The sequence below is a fragment of the Anomalospiza imberbis genome, chromosome 17 (assembly GCF_031753505.1).
Source record: "Anomalospiza imberbis isolate Cuckoo-Finch-1a 21T00152 chromosome 17, ASM3175350v1, whole genome shotgun sequence".
NCBI classification, from domain to species: Eukaryota; Metazoa; Chordata; class Aves; order Passeriformes; family Viduidae; genus Anomalospiza; species Anomalospiza imberbis.
In genome coordinates this window covers 10916868-10941761 of record NC_089697.1, presented here as the reverse complement: position 1 = coordinate 10941761, position 24894 = coordinate 10916868, and the positions used below count along the sequence as shown (strand labels likewise).

At 44.4% G+C, this 24894-nt stretch overlaps 1 protein-coding gene across 3 annotated transcripts in view; it reads left to right on the top strand.

Annotated features, from left to right (window-relative positions):
- PHACTR3 (phosphatase and actin regulator 3) overlaps positions 1-22838 on the top strand; it is a 101663-nt gene extending 78825 nt beyond the window's left edge. For all 3 annotated transcript variants that reach the window (XM_068207974.1, XM_068207975.1, XM_068207976.1), the window contains exons 9-13: positions 14370-14425; positions 18415-18476; positions 19293-19433; positions 20668-20744; positions 22245-22838. In XM_068207974.1, coding sequence (XP_068064075.1) covers positions 14370-14425; positions 18415-18476; positions 19293-19433; positions 20668-20744; positions 22245-22260 — 352 coding nt within the window. In that variant the 3' untranslated portion in view covers positions 22261-22838. The remainder of the gene's footprint in view (positions 1-14369; positions 14426-18414; positions 18477-19292; positions 19434-20667; positions 20745-22244) is intronic.
- The last annotated feature ends 2056 nt before the right edge of the window (positions 22839-24894 follow it).

The window sequence follows — 24894 nt, the reverse complement described above, 5'->3', positions numbered from 1 at the left end:
ATCTGTACATGCTGTACCTTGACGACGCAGTCCTCTTGTCTAAAGGACTGAGAAAGGTTTGTTCCCTTTCAGGCATTAAACTCCAAGAATAGAACCAACCTCACTAATACTGATCCCTGGTCAGCAAGTAAACCTGAGCTCCCTGAGTGTGTGATCATACCAGGCCCTCTGGACAGCAGCTCTTGAACCAGAAGTGCTTCCTTGCTTCAGCAGCACTTGCACAATTAATTATGGAGCACCCAGTCAGCTCTGGGCAAGAGCCTTGATCTGCAGCTGAACCAAGATGAGCAATTTGCTGTCTCAGCCCAACAGAATTTTTGAACACACTAATTCATTTATAAAGGGTTGAACCACGGCTGCCTTTGTCCTGGGTTATTTCCTGGTTTGAACACAAGCACTCAGAGGTGCTCCCAGTGCAGGCCTGTATTGCTGAGGATTCAGCATTCACCTCCTGCTGAAAATGGGGAGTCTTTGTGCAAACATGAGGCAATGTCACTGCAGAGGCAGTAAATTCTGCCAGGCAACAACATAAAGTTCCAAATTCCCAGGGCACAGCTGATTAAAGATTGTCTTCTGGGAAGACACTATCTCCTTACACTGCTCTGTTTTAGTTCCCTGGCTCCAGTGCTGGGAATTCCTAATCAAACCTGTTTTCCACAGCACAGTGAAGGCAAGGGCAGCAGGTCAGAGCACAGCAGGCAAGAGAAGAGCAGAGCAGCAGGTGGAAACACAGATAGGAATATACAGGGCCTTTTCTGGGACACAGAGTCAATTCCTCGAATAGATCTGACATAAATGGCACAAGTGAAACTAGAAATAAAAAAAATCAGAGTGCAGAAAGCTGTAAGTATCACAGGGACGCATAATGACATAAATAAACTTGCAGGAAATCTGCTTAAGTAAGTATCATTGAATAAGGAAAAAGCCTTTTTGGGAAGAAAACAGTGCACTTGTTTTGCCCTGCCAACCCACCCACTACCAGCATCACATGCTCAGCTCAGATCCCTTCTCAGAAATTGGGCTCCTCCTCATGCCTGAAGATCTGGGCTCTACCCCTGTGGTGAGACAAGCAGTCATAAAGCAAAGAGGAAATGCATAGAATGCCAGTAATGCTCTGTAATGCTTCACCTTACACTGGATTATGATTCAGGTCCTTGAGCTCACGTGGGTCTGCAGTACAAGTAATTACAGAAAGAAATTAATTTAATTTGCAGAGCTTAATTGATGGAGACCAAAGTAAGCTGCTCTGGTTGTCACAGTGATATGTGCTGTTGTGGGATGAAAAGCTGACCAGAACAAGGTGCTGTAACAGTTGTGAGCTCCTGATAACCCAAGAGTTGGGCAGGGAGGGATTCAGGCATTCACAGTGCCAGCCCTCACTTTGTATAGGCATGGTCACTGTGTCACTGAGAGGATTTAGGATTATGGTTTTTTGGGTTAGATCTATTAATGAAATTCAGGAAGAATGTCTTCTGCACTTAAAGCCAAGCACTTACTTCACTTAGTTGGAACAGAAGCCAGATGGGATGGACAGTGTGTATCTGAAAGGCTGTGAACTGTGTAAGCACAGTCTCAGCCAGAAAAGGGTTTGGCTGCTTTTTTTTTTTTAAACACATCCATTTCAGATGTGCCACTTCAAAGCATTTGAGAACAAAAGAGAGGGGTAAACCTTGGATGTTGTCTTCGCTTTCCTCCCACTTGCCTTTTAAACCTAACCAAATTTATAGGCAGACTGGATATCAATGAGTGTCACCATGACTGTTGCAGTGAATTGCCTGCAGAATACCTAAATGGTCACTTCTCCCACAAAGTCTGAAATGTGGCTTGGTTTGGAGAAGAAAAAGCTCCTTAGTGTGCAGAGCCACAGCTGCACACACTGTCCCTGGGGCACAGCACTGAGCTATCTCTGCTTTATGGAAGGTTCTCAGATGAATCACCTGTGCTTTCACATGAAGAACTTGATCATATTTTTGGGCTCTCTTCCAAGAAAACTGTCTCTCAGCACATGTGATCGAAGGAAACTGTAATTCATACCCTGCAGTTTCTGGTTCACCAGATTCTGTGAGTTAATACAGTTCCCTCCTCCTGTAGCTCTGAGCACAACTTCTGTAGCCTGGTTCATTCAGGATCTCAGTTCCTCCAGGAATCACAGGCTTGGGCTTGCTGCTTTCATATGGAGAAAACTGGGTCAGTCTAGCACAGTTCCTATGTTTTTGAAATTACTTCAGAGAAGGCGAGGGGGGAGAAAAATGAAAGAAACAAATATGCAGAAAACAGAGAGCGGGGGAAGGAGAGAAAACAGGTCAGAAGAGAAGGTCACTGATTTTCCTCAATAGATGATATGCAATTGTATCAATTATTAAAACATGGCTCTAGCTAAGTCTCTCTGATTCCATTGCCTGTGCCCAGCTGGAAAGCTGCAGCTGTATAACCAGGTCTTGGGAGAACTGCAAGTTTCCTTCAGTATCTATTTTTCAGGATAATTAACTCATCCAAGTGGCCAGCACACTTCCTTGACCTCCCCAGACTCTGGAGAGTGTTTTTTTTCCTGGAAAGCACTCTTATTTTCTATCTTTTCCTTTAGCTCTCACATACAATGCACCAGAAAACAAACAAAACCAAGGACTCCCAGGTTTATCAATCCATGCTCATGGTTTTGTCCAGTGAAATTAAGAAGAAATGGACCACACCTTTGGAGGTTGAGGGCCTTCTCCTGTTGAAAGTCCACTTATGCAGAGGATATCAAGGCAACTGGGAAACAAGAACCAGCAAGTTGGCAAAATCTGAGTCTTAAATGATATTGGAAACAGGTACTACAGTCTAGTTAGTCCATTGTTCTGCAAAGATGTGTCAGTCACTTTGTTTTCATAAAGCTATACAGAATACAGGCAAGAAACAAAGAGCAGAATAAAACCTGAGTTCCTCATTGAAGGAAAAAACCTCTCAAAACCAAAACTATGTGGCTTGCAGATGAACCACTAGTGTCATTTGCTTGAGATGATCATATTCATTAAGCAAATTAAATTCTGAATGAATTAATACTTCATTAGTTTCCCAGAAATTATGTTTTAAAAAAAAATTAAAGCCAGGCCCTCTCAGCAGTCTCTGCAGAAAGCAGCTGGCCTGCTGCACAGAGATCAGCCTAATTTGAGCCACAAAAGCCATATTCTGGCTAGGCTACACTGCAGCCTTGTTATAATCATCCCTGGGAGTGGCTGCAGCACTTCCAAATACCACCCAGCTGGGGAAGAATCCTCCTTCTCAAGAGAAGGTTAAACAAACCGGGACTGATGTGGTAAGGGAAGTTTTATTTATGGGCGTTGTGCAGTTAAGCTTACAGAAATCCCTTTCTCAGCCTGTTTACACCATGAAGGAAAAAGTAGCAGGGAATGAGTGATGTGTGTGGAAATGCCAAGCTTAGGTCTAGGGGTGATGGGAGCAGGAGGCTCAGGGCTGGCAGGGAGTTTTGGTGCACTGCAATGCTGGGGCTTGCTGTGCATCAGCTGCAGTGACAGGAGCAGCTGCAAAAGGCAGGAAGATGGCTCTGAGGGAGGGTGTGTGCACAGAGCCAGGACCTGTCTGAGCTCTGGGAGTCACTGCCAGCTCCCACAGCTCTGCCCACCCTTCCCCACCTGCAGTCCCTCCTCAGGCAGGGAACAGCTCTGAGGACAATTGCGGAGGTGGCACCCTGAGATCCTTTCCTGAGAGCACTCACAAAGGTTTTGTGTGGCAGCCTTGAGCATTAGCAGTGACAGTTCATGTTGTACCACAACAAATCACAGATGTAATGTCCAAACATGATGTTACATAATTGAATTATCTCTTACATTTTATTCAGTTTTCAGAAGATCAGAATATTCTGTTCTACATGAAATTTGCCAGCAAATTCTATTTGTATTTTTTGTGACCATAGCTAAACACAAGATCCTAAACAAAGTTAAGGAGGGTCCCAGAAAGCTCTGGGGAAGAGCAGACAATGTGAGGATGACATTTTAAAACGCAAATCCTACCTGTATTTTCCTGTAAGTTACCCTGTCTGCATTGCTCAGTGTCACAGTGGCATCAAGTGACAAGTCATACTCCTCACCCTGTCCAATTTAAAAAGACAAAGAAAAACAGAATTACTGAAATACCACTTGCAGAGAGAAGTGAATAAATTCCCAGAGGGGCTGCAAATCTGGTTTTTCAGACAAGATAGTTTGCTACATTCTTCTATTCTGTACAACAGAGATAACCACATAGACCAGCTTTGCAGAGCACTGTGAGAGCTGCTGCTGAAAGAACTACAAAATTGGTGAATATTGAGACCAGGGGACTTGCACCCCTACAGACTTTCTGGGCCACATCTTTGAGCTGCCAATGGAATTTCTCATTTCACTCTGCACTGAGAGCAGGAACAGTCTTTGTATTGAAAAATCAACAGATAACCTCAAGGGAAATTTTGAAAGAAGCAAACTATTAAAAGAAATAAGAGTTCAGTAAAGAGCAGGATTCAGAGCCTGCTGTGGGCAAAGGCTGGTGTGGCTCTGGCCAGCCAAGGTTGGTGACAGTGTGAGGCCAAGCTGTTGGTCTGACTCTGCCCTGGAAAATGCTGGGCCAACAAGAGTGTGCACAAGAGGAACAGAAAATAGTACAGCAGATGGTGAAATGCTGTCTGCAGGCAGGGATATCCCATCCTTTGGAGAGGCTGTGTGGGTGAGTGACAGGCGAGAACTACGAAGTGCTTGCCTTGCCAGGGGGAGCATTCCCAGTGAGGTTCCTGCAGCCTGGGAGCAGCTGTGCAGCCACACACACCTCCCAGCAGGGCCTGTCTGTCCCAGCAGCATCTGCAGCTCCACAAATTGCTATCATTTAGGTTTTTCCTTCAGGGATTACACAGAGTACTCAGAGTGCTGCATTTGCCTTGATTTACTTCAGTAATTCAGAAAGCTGCTCCTTGCTTTCAAGCCCGACACTACAAAAGGTTTGCAAAAAGTGCACAGCATGTCCTGCCTGGAGCTGCTGGGTTAGGAGGTTCACAGCTCCATACCCCCAGCTCTGGGGTAAATCCTCACTACAGACACCTTGCAGAGGTTTATTTGTCACCTCCCAGACTTTGCAGATTGCCAAAGGGTCCTTGGTATGTGCCTCCAGGTGACAGGGAAGGATGTTTTCCAGAACTCGTACCTCATGGGGAAATTCCCAGCAGCTCACACCCGTGGCAGGAAGGGCCACTCAAATCCCTATGCTATAGGGGGAGGAGGAGGAGAACTGACACACAGCTGACAGCCCACGCACACCAATACTTTGTCTGCTCTCTGCAAATCCAGCTGTGGTTTCTTCCAGTGACCCAAATCCCACAGCTGCACATTGCAGTGGCATCTGTTGTAGGGGCAACTGTTTATGGATTAAGTGCACAGTACTGCAGGATCTTAGTGCAGCCCTGAGCATCCCAGCTGAGGCCAGGGCATTCTGGGACACTTCCATCCATGAACAATATCTGTTTGTTGTCCTCTGAAACAGAGCTAGAGCTACAGACTGAACTGACATGTCTCTCTGTCATCCTGTCCCTGTCCTTGCTGACTGCCATGGCTGGAACTGCACTCCTGGCTTCTCAGGAAATTGAGTCACGAGCCTACAGATGTTTCATTTTGTACAGGGTACAAAGGTGGCTGACAAGCCAGCCTCAGCCTCCCTGGAGGAAAACAGGCACAAACATGGTAATAGGGATTGCTCAGACAATGAAGTCAAAAATCCAAAAATCTAGCTTTTTTTCTTTTCTTATCTTCCCCACCCCCCCCTTTTCTTTTTTTTTTTATCATAATCCAGTAAGCTCCCAGGAGTATGCAACTGTCACTAGGACAGGAAAGTCTCAGGTCAGTGGCAGTCCCCACCACTGGGCTGAGATTTGCCCCTGTCTGCTGGTTATTTCAGACTCCCTCCTGCTGCTCATGCAGTTGCTATCAGAGTAGACTTTAGTATCATTTCAGCAGTAGATATGTAGCATTGCTTTTTGCTTTTTTATTCAGTGGGAACACAGGGCTCCATAGTTTTATTACCATTTTAGGGGAGAAAGGAAAGGGAAAAAAAAAAAGAAAGAAAATATCTTGCTTTACAATGAAAAGTTATTAACCATTTTCAGTGTCCTGCACAATGCGACCAGGTCATACTCAGCACTTGGTTTCTGCAGGAAGACCCTCCAATACCCATTTTATACCCAGCCTGAAGCTCTCCTCAACCTTCAGCAGAGGAGGGGCACTGGGAGCTGCACCACTCGCTCTGTTATTTGAAGAGTGTGTTCTTTCGGCACTTTGCTTTGCTATTTTTAGCTTGAAAGTATTCCCCAAACCAGCTCTTTGCCCAGCTGCAAGGCAGAGCAGAAGTGAGAACAAGCTGCTGTTGATGAGAACAGTGCTGCTCACACTGACATTGCTGCTGAACAAGACACTCATCAAACTGCAGACAGGGAACATGTCTTTGGCTGAACAACCCATTGTACTTTTGTCACCCAAATGACTAAATATTGTAATTCTATCACAAACAGGACAGATCCACTATCCAGCAGCTCTGTTAAACCACAGAATGGGGAAGCAGGTGGAAGGGAGATGAGGAAGCTGCTGCTCTGAAATAAGCAGTTATTACATTTAAACCCCATGCCAGCATGCTAGTTCTTGCATATTAACTAATAACTCAGATGAAATTTAAAGCTGTTATGTTTAAATTTATGTTATGTTGGTCCCACAACATGCAACAGCATCCTCCAAGAGTCCTTATCTGAGTGTGGAGAGAGGTTTGAAAGCAAAAGCCTGCTGAAGGTGGTGGAAGGATGCTCAGCAGCTGCACTGAGCTTTGCAGCAGGTCTTTGAACTGGGCCCTGATCTGCTCCCAGCTGTGCCTGGCCCTTCTTCCTCACACCTTGGGAAAATTAGACACCCAAAGGTCAAATGCAGCAGGGCTTTCACAGGTGGTGAGAACAGTGATTACCCTCAAGCCTTCTCCACCTGAATCCCCTGACACAGATAGATCTGTGTTGTTCTTTCAGCCCACACAGTGCTCACGGCCCTGTGCAATAACAAACCTGCCCCAGGGCAGGTCCTCCGGGGACAGTGGGTTATGGTACAAGGGTCATGCTGGGCAAGTGTGTGGTTTCTATTTCAGCTGAAATCTGAACTCTTTGCAGAGCTCCTATCACAGAAATGATAATGATGGACAACTGTAATTGCCTGGTAGATGAGTGACAACATAATTAACTGAACTCGTGCTGATTTGCAGCTTTAAAAATCCAGACAGAACTAAAGGCCAAACAAATAAATAACACATGTAATTAAGGCAACATTTATAGCCTCTGTGTCTATCTGCAGTTTTCTTATTTGGATGCAAAAAATAGTACATGATGGCACAGAGACACAAATATCAGGCGACTTTAAAGAATGCAACTCACAGCATTTACCAAACCAGCTCACCCTTTTCACTCTGCTCTGAGCTCCCTACTGCCAGACCAGGTCAGCAACTGCTCTTGGATGCTGCAAGGGCTGGAGAACCTCTGCTTTGGAGTTGTTCAGCCTAGGGACAAGAAGCTTCTAAGGAGACAATGTTGGGGCCTTCCAGGGATTAAAGGGGATTCTAAAAAAATAGGGAGAGCAAACTTTTACATGGGCAGATAGTGATAGGTCAGGGGGGAATGGATTTAAATTGAAGGAAGGTTGAGTTGTGTTACATTAGATATGAGAAAGATATTTTTACAGTGAGGATGGTAAAACACCAGAACAGGTTACTCAGAGAGGTGATGGACGTCCCATTCCTGGAAACATTCAGTGTCAGGTTGGATGAGGCTCTGAACAGCCTGATCTACTTGAAGATGTCCCTGCTCACCGCAGGGGCATTGGACAAGATGTCTTTAAAGGTTCTTTCCACCTCAACCTATCCCGATTCTATGATTTTCCTGTTATGGGAAATGCTGGCACATCAATTCCCGCTTTTTACACGATCCAGAATTACCTTGGGGTAAAAACAAGTTTGTGTCTCGGTGTCTGCCTTCTAATTTTGTACAGGCAGTAACAGAGAAGTCCCTCCCACCACAGATCTACTACTACCCATAATTGTACATTGCAAGCAGGCACAGTGCAGTGCGTGGGTGACTCAAAGCCCTGGCACACGTTCTCTTCACAGCTACTTATAGGAAGGGTGAAAATAAACTTCTTGTTGAATTGGACATGATGTTCTGGCAACAGAGATGCCTATTTAAGAGGCAGAGCCTCCTGATGGGCAGCAGACACAAGCAGCTTTATGAGAAGCAAAACCAGGGCACTCCCATTTCTCCTCCCTTGGCCTGGGCTGTGAGAGGGATCCTTCCCACCACCTCCCTTCCCAACTCATCTGCAAAACCACCTGACATGAGGAACAATCAATGCAGTTGCTGCTGGCTACAGCTCATTTACTGATGGCTAGATTGATTGCTCCCTTGTCAGTCCAGGGCCCACAGGCACATGCACGTGTCCAAGTCTACCCAGTTCACTCCTCCCTTTGGAGAGGATCATCAGAATCACATGGACCTTACTAATACCAGCATCAGGATTCCAAAGTGGAACTTTTGGCTTCAGCTACAAATCTGAAAGAAATTCAGTTTTGTGACAATCATACACACAGATACTGTGCAACAGATTCTATGAAAAAATATATTTGGGAAACAGGAACACATTTTGGGGACAGATAAGAAACCACAGAAACCTGAGCTGTTTTTCACTGGATTCTGCTTGAATGCTTGCTTGAGTCTGCCAGGGAGGTGAGATACAGACTAATAAGAGAAGAAGGAAGGACTGACTAGAAAGGAAGGACTGTCTGAGGTGTGGGAAGTCAGCACAGCCCCATGTGCACACAGGGGGCTGTACCTGTCCCATATTGGCCTCTCATCAGCCAGTCTGTGCCCACACCTGCAAACCCTCAGCCTGCTGTGGCTTTGCTGGGATGCAGCTCCCACAAGGGACAAAGCAGACACTGCTGAGGGTAGCTGTGAGGGCAGAGGACTTGGCTCCTGCTCCCAGGACACATTGATGCATTGCCCATCTGACAGCAGCCCTGGGTGCTGGTGACATGCAGAACCTCAGCCTGCTGAGCACTCAGTCACCTGTGACTGTCCAATATCATCAGTCCTTGTGTAACAGTGGTCCCAAGACATTCACTCCCTTCTGTGAGAAGGAGACAATCTGGCAGTGTGAAGCAAATATTGATCTCCTGATCAGATGCCAGAGGCATGTGTGCGAGTTGCTGCGGTCACAAACGTGACCTTGCCCCAGAGGGGACGAGCCATTTGTGGCTTCCCCCACGCTCCAAATCCACATCTGCACTTGTGCTCATGTACACCATGATCCTGGCAGGGCTGTGATGGCAGAGGGAAGCCTGTTTTGCTGCAATTAAACACCACACACGTTCACCAAAGGAACAAGCCAGGCACCACAGCTCCCCTGCCCCTCTGGGAGCCAAGGGAGCTCATGGACGTCAGAGGATTCCCATGTGCACCTTGCACTGGGAAAACAAATACCTCGAGGCCATGTGCAAACTCTGAGCACCTGAGGTGCCTTGAGACCCAGCTGGCTGTACCTGCAGGGTGTTCTGTGGAGAACCACAGGTGACTGAGCTAACTTCCAATGACCTGCTCCTCTCACCCACAGGAGGAACACTGGGAAAACATGAGAGCAAGCAAAGTCTTTGGCTTCTTAGAGCTTATAATAAATATATGTTATTGTCTCTCTGAGCCCAAATTACTGGAGGAAACATTCTAAAGGTAGCCTGAAAATACACCCAGAACACTCCCAAAGCTTCAAACCACTGAAGAATACCTGCTGCTTGAAGGTTTATGCTCATTTTGCACACAACAACAGTAACAAAATCTTTGCAATTTTTCTGAACATGAGAAATAGCTGCACATAAAGTGCTGTGTGTCCATCCCCTTTTACCCCCACACACTTACAGTGACTACTTTGGTATTTGAGAAAATAAAAGCTGGTGTGTGTCTAAACTTGGAGAAGACCATCTCTGACACATGTGCAGCAATCTCTGAACTGTACCCAGACACCACTTACAGCAAAGTGACTCTGGTGCCTCCAGTTGTGCTCAGTGTCCCAGAGGAAGCTGCAGTCACCTCTGAGGTGCTGCCAGTGCAGCTCTACTCACTGCTGCTCTTGGCATCCCTTGGTTTAAACTAACAGGGAAGCAAAATCCTGGACTGAGCACTCTTAATATGAGACCATGGCCATTCCAGTGACACTGGAAGCTGGACAGAAGTAGGACCAGCCTGCAAGTAACTCGAGCATTTTCAAGAAAGGTTCAAGACCTTCCCCAAAAGAGCTGGCCCCACAGGTGCTCAGAGGGAGCACTCCTGCCTCACCAGGCAGCACAGAAATACCCAAACCTAGGTTTTCATAACACCCAAGAACATAAGAGCATTAATTGGCTGTTTTTCCCAGAAGCAAGAAATAGCTATCTAAACCAGCTGAAAGGAAATCATTACTGTCACACAACAGAAGTGGTGGACTACGTGAGTGCTCCCCATGGAGCTCACAGTCACCTTGCTGAGGTGAGTCCACGTGGGGTTGTAAGTCCCTGGGTGAAAAAAGAACAGAGATGAAAAGCACAAGACTCACCCAGCCACGACCACGCTGTGTTGCAGCAGTGCTGGAGCCTCCTGTCCACCTCAGGCCTTCCAATGTCACCTCCAGCCATGGCTGCTGGGCAGCACAAGAGCCAGGCTGGCCCTGGTGAGCCCTCCTCACCCAGGGGCAGGGACTTCACTGGATCCACAGGAAATGAAGCAGGACTCTGATTCAAAAGCATCTGCCTCATACAAAGTCCTCTCTCTGCAAAGCCTGTGGGGACCATCCATAATTACTGAGGGCTCAGCCTTCACAAAGGCTCCTTCATGGCAGGCGCCTGTCTCATCCTCCAGAACCTCACACTGGTGTGATTCTCCCCTGCTCTGCAGTCTGCTGGTAATTGTTATTCAGCTGGAGCTTGTTTCCTTTAAATATGAGATTTGAGCATCCCCTCTGTGGCTCCTCAGTCTCTCCATGGCCTGTTCTGGCTGTGCGCCCGGTGCTGTGAGGAGAGCCGGGGCCATGTCCCCAGGCCAGGTGTCCCTGAGGTGTGCTGGTGTTCCCGAGGCCACGGCTCTCCCCGGGGATGGACAGTCCCTTCTGAGGGAATTCACTGAGCTCAGCACACAGGGTGTGTTTCTGCTTCTGCCAGAGACAAGATTTCAGGGAAATCAGGAAATAAATACCCAGAATAAAGCATCTCAGAGCCTGCAGCACGCAGAGGAAAGCTCGCCCAAGCAGAGGCACAAACTCACCTGAAATGGTTTCTTGCATTAAAGCTCCTTCAGGAGGGATGTGGATTTTCACAGGGGTGACCTGTGCTCTGCCGAGCCCCTGCCCGGAGCCCTCAGAAGATGTCTGTCCTTGCCTCGCTCTGGCTGCCTGCAGGTGGGTCCTGAAGGTGTTCCTGGGGCTGCCAGACCCCACTGTGGGGGTGAGCTGCCCCCCACCATCCCCAGAGCAGCTCGGGCAGGGTGGGCTCTGCCCTGCAGCAGCCACGGGGGTCTTGCTCTGCGGGGTGACCAGACAAGGCAGTGGAGTCACTTCACCAGTGGTAAAGATGGCCACGATACCCAGAGCATCCCCGTGCAGTTTCAGGTTTCAACCCATACAGAGTAACACCACACCACTTCAGAAGGCTGTGCCTGCCCTTCTTGTTCTTCAGCCCACCCTTTTATACCCTCATGTCCATGCAGTGCCCCTGTGTGCCCTCTGTTCCCTTTGGTGGTTGCTCAGCACACCTGGGCACGCCGTGGCTCCCTGCTGTCAGTGCTGCTCACCTGCTTTGCACAGCTGTGCCCAGTGGGGATGAGGCTCAGCCGCAGCCCCACCCCAATCACCACAAAGTGTGTGCCTGCACTAAAGTCCTGCAGAAAGGGGGACTGGAGCCCCAAGTCACCCCGGGCCAGCTCAGCAGAGCTGTGTGGCCCCAGGCTGTGCTCCAGCCCCTGTGACCCATCACTGTCAGGGCATCTGGAGCCCTTCAGCAGCTCCCCAGGACCAGCCATCCAGAGCAGAAAGGAAGGAAGTGAAAGTTGTTTCTGGGCACAGAGAGGCTTCTCCTGAACAGCAGAAATTACAAACAGACCCGAAATGTCCCCAGACCTTGATAGCAACATTGTCAGAGGTTTTTGCCACTTCTCGTTTGATTGTGACTCTTGCTGTCCTTGGTGTTTTCACTCTATCCCCACCTTCCTGAAACCCAGTTAGAAATTTATTTTTAACCAAAGTCCGTGTCTAGTCTTGTGACTGTGACGCAAAGTTTGGAAGTGTGGTCTGTATCTCTGAAAAGCCCAGGAAAAACCCCTGCAATGCTCTCATGTGCACGTATTCCTGTGTTTGTCTGCACCTTTGCCTTCTGCTGGGGGTAAAGCTGAGGGTGTGCACAGAAAAATGAGCACTTACTTGTATTTATCAAAGCCAAAAGGGAAATGGGGTTTAGATAATCAGCCATCATACATATTATATATAAATACAGAGCATTCACACAAATCACAGAATATTAATATACATTTGTATTCTCATACTGTTCTAATAATTCTATTAGACTTTTAATCTCCTAGTTTAAAAGGGGCCTCTGAAATCTAATGTACAGATTTGGGAGAATCTATCGATCTCACATGGCAGGGCTGTAATTAAGAATGGCCGAGAGAGAGGCATATGAGCAGCAGGTCAGGTGGACCTTTCATTTGCAGAGGAGCTCTCCAAGTAAGGCATTCTTCCCTGATTTATATTGCAAAATGCACTTTATCTGTTTCAAACAAAACCTAGCCAGACTTGTGTAATTTCTGAGACATGCAGGGAAATGAGGGAGGAGTCCAAGGGTAAGAGGAATTTGAAATACAAGTTTGAAGCCTTTACTTTCAACATCATTCCTCTTTCACTTGGGATTATTGCAACTTCTGCTGTTGGAGTATCTGACCCAGAGGTCAGGAGAAAAGCCTCAGGTGACAGAAAGCTTTAGGAAGGGAGAGTTAGGCTGTAGGTGTTTCTGCACAAGCGCTCATCTATCTATGTTTTCTGTTGGTGTGAATTTGGTGCAGTGGTTGTGATGCATCCTGTTGCCAAAGATGAGAGTTTTTCCAGAGAGTTTAATTAAAAAAGGGTGAAGAGTTGTTGGTCTGATAACATATGACCACAGAGTTGATTTGGAAGGTATATTGGGTAGGGCTTACAAAACAAGGAAAAATTAGAATTAGGTGATTTTACTGTTTTTTTTTTTTTTTTTTTTTTTTTTTTTTTTTTTTGCAGTGTGTTAACAATTATTTCATTTTTCCATATTTGATAAAATGTAGATCCTGTTAGAGCATGACTTTATAATTATTCATTTATATACCCAGCAGAGGAATAACTGCAGCAGTTTGCAGTGTGGTCCCTGCTCTGAGTGTTTCTTTGTGTCTGTAACTTCATCTCCGGCTTGGCAACATCTGCTGGGAGCAGGCGATGAGAATCCTCAGCCTTGCCAGAACGCAGGCCAGGAAGCATCGGGAACTCTTTCCCATCTGCTGGCTGGATTCTGACATGAAATATGTGTGTGTGTGTGTGTGCCTGCCTAGGGGAGGGCTCCAATTACCTGAGATCCTCTGCAGACATCCCAGTGCCTCGTGGGGGAGTCTCATTTAGTATGTGCAATAAAATCGCGGTGGCACCGATCATATGATTTGAAGAGTCAATCCTGAGGCAGCACTACTGAAAAGGGGAGGTGGGACCAAGACACTCCGTGCAGACAGCCGAGGCTGTGAGCAGCACACGAATTGCACTCGGCAGGCAGGAGCAGAGCTGGGGGATCGGGCTGGTGCATGAGGACTCGGGAAATCACAGGAAAGCTTCATTTCTGCCCAGCCTGCCTCTTGTCAGGATGCACCGCTGGCGTGAGTAGAGAAAGGGAAATGCGCTGCTATGTGTGATTAAAAGGTGAAGGCAGTGATAGAGGCAGAAGATCACTGTGAAACTCCTTTGATAACCACCTTGAGAGTGAATTTTACCTCTGGAGAGTGCTGGTTCCAGCTGACTGTCTGGAAAGTGTGATGAAAAGGAGGCAGGTGCCGAGGAAGCGTTTCACTGACAGCAGAGCGAACTAGAGAACTTTTACCTGCATTCCTGGCATTTGGGAAAAACAATATATAAGAAAGAATTCTCTGCCAGGATTCTTTTTTTTTTTTTTTTTTTTCCTTCTTCACGAGTCCTGGAGAGAGATTTTGTAGTTCCCTCCTGAGGAAAACACCAACCAGAAGTCAGAATTCTACAGACTTTCCAAAGAACAGGCATGGTACAAAATGTGATTTTGGTGTTTTTCCGCAGGCGACTCAGCCAAAGACCCGCTGTTGAGGAGCTAGAAAGAAGGAATATACTGAAACGTGAGTACTTTCTTTTTCTAAAATATTTTATGTATGTCTGTTGAAATTAGTGATTGCATTTCCAGAACATATTGTTTTGAAATAGACAAATTAATTCACTGGGATAATTTCTGTACCTAAAAGTTTTATTTTTTCACAAAGACTTGCAATTTGAGGACAAAAAGAACCATTCAGGTTCAAGCTTTCAAAAAATTTTCATTCTGATTCCACTGTTACTGGTGTCTGAGAGGGGAATACAATCCAAGTGTCACAGTGCCATGAGAATTAGAGTGACATTTTTCAAGACATGGATTTTCAGGGCAAACACTGAATAGCACTGGCAATAGCAGTGGAAAGCAGGGGAAAGCATCCTTGCAGAGATGTGATTCTTCCCAGGTCTGTTTGTTCATGTCACTGGAGATCTTCCAAAGCCAAGTCAAAGATCAGCCTGAGATATCAGAATTATTAGAGGGACAGTCCCAGGCCTGTGCCAGGTGCTGCCACAGGGGAGTGTTCTCAGCATCTCTCGAATTCACAAGGCAAAACTTGCAACTCCTTTCCTAAATGTTTCCAAGGGATCAAACAAGTGATGAACATAATCCCTTCTCTTAAAACTGCTGCATTAGGGGCAGGTGAGAGACAGCTTTGAAATTGTCTCCACTATGGATCTCAAAAGGGGGAATCCATCTGCTATTTAGTCTCTTTAGCCTTGAAAGACAAAACCCAGAGTGATGTGAAGTATAGGTTCTCATTAAACAAGCATAAAACATAAAGCCACAGAAATCTGTCACACAAGCAGTGCTGCCTACACTGTGATTTGTATTTAATCATGTGATTGTAATTCACTAGGCAAAAAGTCATCAGCATTGTGTTACCTAAAATTTTGTGTCTCAAAACTTTCTAAATGATTCCTAGGGAAAAATCTTATGCTCCTGCCATTGAAGTTATTTGGGATTTCATTTCAGTTTTCACACAAAGGTATTCCACAGGCAGTGTGTGTTTAGCAGTGTTTTCTGTACAGTTCCAATGCACAGATCTCACACAGTGAAATGAGCTCTATTTTGCATGTGCACAGCTCGAGGAGGAAAAGGAAACCTCTTTGCAACATGGGTGGGTGAACTTGGCCAAACTTCACCTGTCATCTACCAGAGAGGCAGGAAAATGCAGTAACCCAAGATCCTGAGCTATGTGGGGACAGATTTTCGAGAGTCAGTGACCAAGATCTCTGAAAATCTGTTTGTTTGTTGTTTGTTTGTTTGTTTATTTTTTCCTGGCTAAGGAAAAGCTGATCTCCACTGAAAAAAATCTGTTCCTTTATGTTTACTTTTTTGAAGTGTGCTGGTTACATCCTTAATCTGGGTTAAACTGACCAGTTTTAATAATAAAAAGTTCAAATACATTCATATAATAAGCTTAGAGAGAGATAAAGCAGAAAGAAGATAAAGCAGAATTAAAGATACTTCCTGAACACCAGCTAAACATACTGGTCTAGATTTGTATCTCATTTAAAGAGCTCCCAGCATGGAGCAAATTTATTGACTTCTGTTGAGTTGCTCAGGCTTTATACAGGTTCAGCAGGGATCAGAACCACTTCCATTTTTTTTTACCTCTGCCATTATAATAAAAGCTGAGCATCCTGTATAGCAGCCTGTATAGCAGTATAAAAGCCTTTCAGTGAAATCCCAACAACCTCCTCCAGGTGTAATAAGGGTTTGTGCAATTTTAAGTTTTAATTGATGTTCATAATTGGTACTGCTGTCACAAATTCTTTTATGGACTCAGAATTCACATTTGTACAACTCTGGTAAAAAAAAGAGAAGCATATTGCAAAGTACAACTATTGTCACTTTAAAGCAAATCTCAGCAAGATTTCAAAAAGTGATTTCTTATCTCCTTTAAGGAGTTGTTTCTGAGATAAAAGTAATACTTAAAAAGCAAACTTAAAGCCAGCACTTTCTTACAATTTTGTTGTAATTTTTTTGTTTGATTTTCCAAGTCCTTTAACCATAGAAACACTGCTGGCTTCCCACCAAGCGTGAAAAACAAATGAACTAAAATCACAGCCCAGGTGTCACATGTGTCCTTGCTGACAGAAAGCTGAACCCACAGCCAAGAAGGCATCTCTTGAACCCCACTGTGCAGTCCCTGCTTCATTCTGAACCCAAGGAGATGCTTTAGTGTCACACAGAGCTCAGAAAGAGTTCCAGCTCTGCACTGGCCCCCTCAGCACTGGGAGCATCTCTGCTGAGATTTATAAAAGCAGCCCTCAGCAATGAATGGATCTGTGTGGGCAGAAGGATGGTGATGGGAAAAGCCTCTCTGGGCTGTCTGAGTAATAATGCCTGAGTTCTAGAATCCCTCTGCCAGCATTTCATACCGAATCTCAGGTTATTTTTTTCTTGTAAAAGAACTATTTCTTTTATTTCTTGCAACTGGAAATAAGCGCTGAGCCCAAGTGGATAGAAAAAGTGACTACAAATTCAGTATATTTGGAAAAGTATTATTTGATCAGAAATGTGTATTTTTGGCTTTTCTTTGGGAATCAGAATTGTAGAATCACAGAAGGGTTTGGGTTGGAAGGGACCTTAAAAATCATCTTGTTCCAGCCTCTGCCATGGGCAGGGACACTTTCCACTGGACCAGGTTGCTCCAAGCCTCATCCAATCTGCCTTGAAGGCTTCCAGGGATGGAGCAGCCACAGCTTTTCTGGGCAGTTCTTTCACTGCATATCACATCATATCTTTACAAGGCACTACACCACAGAAAATTATCTATTTTTAATTAAAAAAATAACAAAATAGGAATATCTACTCTAAAATGGATGAATTAAAGCTGAATGAGTAGCTTGCAGGTGTCTCTATATTTAAGAATACCCTCTACTTTTGAAAGCCTGTTCTCCTTTTACACATTGCAGACTGAAATAGCTGCTCATCCCTGACACAGCACTAATTTTAGCTGACCTGTTCTCTTTACATTTTGTGCTTTGCCATTGAACTGTAATGCAGTGCATTATAGCATTTTAAATTCATTTGATTTACATTTCTACCCTAGCCAGGTGGAGCTGTGCACTTCTATGTTACTTTAAATAGATTTGATTGCATCTCAGTGTCATCTAATGAGTGCAAAAATCAGGGAGAAAAATGCTTCATTGTTAAAAATATCTTGGAAATCCATCTGCAGTGCTAGTGGGTTTTGGAGACGTAGTAGAAATCACGTGTGTGCTTTAACACTGGAAATATCTAATGCAAGTGGTACAATAAACCTCACAGTAGTACCCAGAGAATCCCTGAATGGTTAAACCTTTTTCTCTGGCTCTGCAGCTTTGTTCAGGTCACGGGCTCACGCCTTAATTTAGTAACAGATAGTACTGGGAATAGAAAGGCCATTAACTCGTTTCCTCAGGCAGGGGATCTATTTCTCAGCGTTACAGCACGCCGGGCTATTTTTAGAGCCAGTGTGTAGGAGTTCTCACGGCTGGAATGTTAATAGGCACAACACACAAAGGCAGGGGGCTGAGCTCAGAGCACAGCTCTGCACAGGAACCCTGGCAGGAGGAAAGGGTCTCATGTCAGGGAAAGCCAAGGTGCCAGCCAGTGCCACGAGTGATGCAGCCTGAGAGAGCAGGGCTGAGGACAGAACGGGCTCGCCCTGGAGCTGCTGCAATGACTCCTGAGCATCTGACAGCATGAATGGCTCCAGCAATATGGAGAGTAAAAAAGGATGATTGATCAGCTATGGAGTGTTTTGATTTTCCTTCTGAAGTTTATCCGAGTGGAGCGTTGGTGTGGCTGCTGTTATTTCATTAAATCCCCGTGGAGTTCAGAGCTGACATTGGCACCAGCACGGTGTCCTCACAGAGAGGTGACTCCAACACACACCAGAGATGCACTGAATTACCAAAACACACAACTACCAGCTGCTCGTTGGGCTGTGCACTTATTGCCTGGAACTTGGGAAAACACCAAAATTCCTCATGAGGAAAGTCATCTTTTTTTTTATATTCTCCGCAGAACGAAATGATCAAACGGAACAGGAAGAGAGGAGAGAAATCAAGCAGAGACTGACAAGAAAGGTAAAATCTTGCAATACCTGCTATTAGCTTTTAGAAATTTAGCAAAATTACTATAATATCACCCAGCCATGGAGGTTGTTATTACACGACCTCCCTTAATATGCATCCTCCTCAGCAGTGTCTGGTAGCAGTGTCTGGTAATATCAATTATAGACATACCTACCTTATCTCAGCTAGATGAGATTTAGTAGAATATTTACATATAAACTTACTCAGAAAATGGGTATTATGACATATTTGTCAGCTCCATTGCTGGTAAAGGACTTTTCCATTCTTTGTAGCAGAGCTGACTCCCTGCTGAACACCAGGTCTGCTCCCGTAGTACATTTCTTTTTGTATTTAAAATATTCTCAGAATAAGAACGAGATCTTGTTGTTCTGTTCTTAGAATTCCCTAATGGAATTACTGACCAAATATGCTAGACTGAAATTCTTACAGTGGGTCTAGTGCTGAGAATCTCACTCAGACAATCTGCCTCTGCCTGTAGTAGAACATCCTACAGCATCCAGAATCATCTGGAGATCATAAAAAAATCCATCATGATTCCTTTACATTTTGAAAATATATTTTATCAATATCTGGGTTAAAATATTTTCTTCTTTTGTCCATTATAAAGGCACTGTGCTGTAGCTCCATTTAAACCATTATTACTCTCCTAACAGTTCTCCAAATGGTGAAATATTTCCCTGGAGTTTCCAAGGGTCGGGTGGTTTTCCATATTTGTAAATGCACACTGAACCAAGATAAAAAGAAGCAACTAGAACTGATTCATTTGTTATTAACCCTGGTTTTATTTCACAAAACTTCTGAATACAGCTTAACCAGAGACCTACAGTTGATGAACTGAGAGACAGAAAGATCCTGATTCGATTCAGTGATTATGTGGAAGTGGCAAAAGCACAGGACTATGACAGAAGAGCAGACAAACCATGGACACGACTGTCAGCAGCAGACAAGGTACTGACACAACCACAAAGTTCTGCTTTCTCCTTGCTTTGTAATGATACATCACATTCTCTACAGACTTGAACCTCTGTAACATTTCATCTCTGTAAACTTTATCAAGATTTTTTTATGTTGAAATCATACCAATGTCATTAAAAAGCCTGTTTAGTACTTGAAAGGCTTCTACCCACCCACCCAAAAAGGTGGATACAATATATGGGCTCCAAATCAAATCCACTTCCAGCCAATAGATTATTAACCTTTATTCTCAGACTGGAAGTTTTGTCCCAAACACGCAAAATCTTCCTCTCCTGTTTCCTGTGAATGCTCAAGGAGGCACTGGACCCACATTCTCCCGAGCATGAACTCTCATTTTGTCCCATCACATACCTGCCACGTAGCTGATTCACAGCCCAATTTAAGTGTCACATTTAGAGGCTTGAGTAGTCAGAATAGTTCACCATGATTCCAGCCAGAACATTGGGAAGTTTCAGGGCTGCAGGGAGCAGAAGGAGCAGGATGCTGAGACAATTACTGGAAAATGGCAAACACGGGACTGTTAACATGGCTTTGTGCTGAGGTATCAAACACTTCGGTTTCCATCCCAGTGTCTCCCCAGTAAGGGACAAATGGGTTTAGAGGACTCATAGAAAAGGAACAGAGCACTTTACTCCAGTAGCTGCTCTCCCAAGCTCTCTAAAATGGTGAATAAGCTATTCCATAGTAATCAACAGAATAAGGATTTTATATTTTCCTCGTACGTAGTTTTATTACAATTAGCCTTTTCCTGGTTTTACTGTGTCAATGTTCATGTTGCAATTAACAAGGCAGGTTTAAGAAGGTGACAGTTCTGCACATACTGGTGGCACACATCAGGAAGTCAGGGTCAGAGCTGCACCTTTGCATTTGTGACGGAAAAATGCATCAATTTCTTGGCAGCTTCTCCTAATCTTTAATAAATTTTAACTGGAATCTTATTAAATGTGAGACAACCAGCTCTGAGGTGTTATTCTGTTAGAATTGCTTCTAGACAGCAGCGACCCTGTCAGCAATCAATAACAAATAAGAAGTACTGTATCACCAATCCATACAACCCAAGTATTCAGCATTTCTACCAGCACAGAGTGCTCTGCTATACCCAATACTTGGTTCTTCTACCCCAGAAAACTGTTCTGCTCTGCAGGTCTGGGATTTTGCTGACAAACACAAAATGATTTGTTTATGTTTTTCTCTTTTCAATTCCTAGGCAGCAATTCGAAAGGAGCTGAATGAATACAAAAGTAATGAAATGGAGGTTCATGCATCGAGCAAACATTTGACAAGGTCAGTTTTCCAGCTGTTTATTTCTGCTGCCTGCTAAAAACTCTGCTTGACTCCTGAACCTGTGGATTTCACTCTTACATGTTGGATGTGGGAGAATATGCAAAGGGAGGTTAATATTAAAAGAAAATTGGAGTGTTTCTTTTCCTGAAGAGAACCCATTTTTCTGATTTTTGGGGGGCTTTTATTAGCACATACTAAGAAACCTGCAGACATTCTCCAGAGCATCCCTCAGCTGGCATTCCTTGCACCAAAGATTCAAGGATAGGACAAAACCAAAAAGTACATAATGCAGAAAACAACATGATTTTTTAAAGCAGAATAACTTAATACACTGCTTAAAGATCTCTGAATTAAATGTACTCGAGTCTGCAGCCTTATCACAAACACTGAAAATTCCCTGCTCAGAAATACAAAACTGCACCGACCATAACAGGCCAGTGCCCAGGGGTCATGCCTTTGTTCTAATTGGATTTGTTCTAAAGGATTCAGCCTGGGGATTTCAGTATTCCCTGCCAGTGCAGTTGCTATTGGAAGGAGCCCCAGGTAACTTAATGACACTTAACTCCCTGTCAGGAGGAGGTCAGGAGAGAGAACAGGGCTGGACTGTTGTCACTCTCCACGTGATTGAGCCACTGGAAACCTGGTCAGGGAAGTGCCTGCTCCATGTGCCAGCACTGGTGCCAGGGATGTGCTTAAACACACATAAATACATTCATTTCCCTTCTTTAAGAGGAGGAACAACATGAGAGGCTGATTCCACAGCCTCTGGCACTTGCAAAAAGGCATCATCAAGGGCAAAGCAGCTTCACTGCACTGGTGGAATGAAACGTGGGAAGGGAAAAGGGATGGCTGCAGTTTCAGTCTGCTAGTGAACTATACGTTCCCTAATTGGAGCTACCTGGGGAGCTTGAGTAGATGATAATGAGAGATTCTGAAATTTGTTCAGGATATTAGGAGTAAACAGGCTTCCAATTTACAATTAGTGCCAGGGCATTACATATGACTGGGGCTTTAATTATGGATCTGAGCCAAAAGAACAATCCTACAGAACAAGAAGAAAATTTATTCCAGACTCACAAGACTATCAAACATTTCACCAGCAGTATCTCCTCATACTTTATGAAGCATTTCAACATTGCTTAACTCTTAAAAAAGAACAAGATCACTGCACAATGAAGAATATTGCTACCAATGACAAACGGTGGCTTCATTTACTAAAAGAAAAAACCCACATCAACTACATACCTGGATTTGCAATTGCATTCCCAAAGAAATGTAAACAAGGTACACTGGGCCCTGAGGCCTGTGGCACAGGGGTGGGGATGTGCTGGGGAAAATTAAGAGTTGCTAATATTCTTCAGCACTGTCACTGTACCTTTAAACAGAATGAATACTTTTGTGGGCTTTTAAAATTTTGTTAATCTAACATAAAACAGTTGAATCAAAAATAATTGAATTCTATTGCAAAGTGGTTTGAAAAATGTCTCTCTTTTCTCCTAGATTTCACAGGCCATAGGAATTTTCTTCTGAGAAGAATCTGTCTTTACTTTTTGATACTGCTGCTGAACACACATCAGGGAACACTGAAGCCTTTCCCTGAGGTTCCGTGCAGGCTCCCTGGACGTTGATGTGACAGAAGGACTCTGCAGTGAAGCCTCTGCAGCACTTGGGGACAGGACGCCAACCCCGAGCTCTGGAGGCAGAAGAGTCTGGCCTGTGGAGTGGGACAAGCTCTGAAAAAGACTGAAGTGAAGCTACTTGGAAGAGCCTCCTCTTCTCCTTTCCCACCTGTGTGGAACTGGCTTGCAGGCTGCCTTGGAAAAGGAGATGTTGTGCATGTACAGGCTTTACCATTCCAAGGCCTCTGACATAAACGGACATGACGCTCTGTCATCCAGTATTACGTTGACTAGACATTTTGAACTTACCACAACTAGTTTGTAAAACACCTAAGTTCATGTTCTAAAAACTAATTTAATGTATTATAATTTCATTCTTTTTTATATACTGTCTAACAGAATCACAGCTGCAAGCATTTTTGATTCCTGTTACTTTTGTTCTTTAATTAAATGACTACTTATTGCAGGAAATGAACATGTTTCCCAAAGCTCTTTTTTTTTCCCAGGGATAATTGGGAAGAGATTAGAATTATTATGCACCAAACCATTTGACTTCATCAACACAGGGTCTGCAAAAGGATGATATCAACTGAGGTTTTCCATCTGGTGGAAAGGCATAGGCTGGTTGTCACTCTGCACCAGCTGAGGCTCTGACCCTCTAAAAATGACAATTTGGTTCACTGTTATTCCAAGTTATTAAACTGGACAACCAGAGCCAGAAATGTAACAATGTACTTTGATGTTTAGCAAACAAATGGTTTTAATGCTTTCTCGACAGCGAGAAGATAAAAGTTACTAAATTCTAATAACAAAACAAATAGAACTGGTTGAGAAAATGCAAAGCCAGACATTTTAATAATGCCTGACATGGAGAAGCACCTGAGGATTACTCAATACTACTGAAAAAATACTTGTGAGAAAAACAACACGTTGATAGCTGGGAATCACATGTGATGAGACAGAACAAAATGGTGAATCCACTCACAAGACAAACATTTCTCTGCAAGACTCTGAAGTGCTGCCATTCTAGGGAGTCATTCAATGTTAAAAACTTCAAAAAGGCATTCTTGGTCCTGTAGCTTCATTGAGATGATCTCCATGAAGTGTGAAAATAATAAAATGCAGTCTGTCAAAGTGCTTGTATAGACTACTACTGAATTGCTGTGAGGTGGGGAACAGCCCCCACACAGAGTGTCAGTTCTGTCCCAGGTGGGGATGGAATCACAGGAATTGGAGCTGCTCCAGGAGAAACTGTCAGGCAGGAATGGAAGGTAAGGACACACAGTGCAACACCAAGTCTGTGTCTGTAACATTTTTAATGTTTGTCTTACTTCACTATCAGCTGAAGACTTAATGACCCCATCACTTGATCCAAAGATGTGTTTTTTCCTCTTTATGGTAATTTTTTAACTTGCTGGCTTTTCACAGAAATAGGTAACATCATAACTAGCCTTTTAACATACATGTATCTATCATTTTATTATTAATAATACAGGATTAATTCTTAACAACAATATAATGATAGTCCAGGTGCAATTTACAAAAAGGCTAAACAGAAAGGAGAGCAAAGTTTCTTCAGCAGAAGAAGCATTTTCAGTTTGAGATGAGCCACTGTTAACTACAAACTAAACTTGGCTAATAACCCATGTACAGTATGTCCTGTTTAGCAGGGATGCACACTTCCACTGGCAACAAATGATATAAAACACATTGAAAATATGTTGAAAAACAGAATAAAAATATAGTAAGGGTAACTGAGAGCAGGTTGTAAATGCCAAACAGTGCTCCTGAGCTGTGTCACTGCTGCTCCTGAAGCCTGGGGTAGCTCTGCGTGGCTCCGTCCTCTCCGCGCTCTGATCCTTCCTCAGCCAGCCTGGCCTCCGCTGCGCTCCTGGGGAGGCACAACCAGTGACAATTGCAGAGCCACCGAGCCCTGGCACTCAGCACTGCCTGCCTGCTGCTGGGGGGCTGTGGAGGTGCCTGGACACTCCCTGGGCCATGGATTGTGCTCGGCTCCTGCTGGAATTTGGGATCACACCCCAGAGGCACGTTCGGCTCAGGGAGGCTGTTCTTCCTCCCAGTGGGAAAGGGAAACAGGCCTGCAGTGCACAGCTCCTGTCCATAGCTAAAAACAAGGCTGGAGTATTGTTTTTCCCACATGGCCCCACTGTATGAAAGAATTTGGGCCTTGCAGTGCACTTTTAAAACCTTGTATAGTTTAGAGACAAGTCCTGTTTCATTCAGATGAAATTCAGAGCAGTGGAAAGAAAAGTTTAACGTCTCTCGGAGTCCATCTAGTGGAGATCACAGTGAGCACAGGCTCAAAAAAACCCCAAACCACACAAAACCAGAAGCTCAGAAAACATTCATACACTGATGTAAATGGGATAAGTGGACCAAATTATTTACTGGAAATTTCAGTGTAATTGTTTCCAGAGAGACAACACAGCCTTGTGGCTTTAAAATTCTTACCCAAAATATTTGCACAGCAGCTTTATCTGACTTCTTACTGATTCAAAGCAAAACAACAA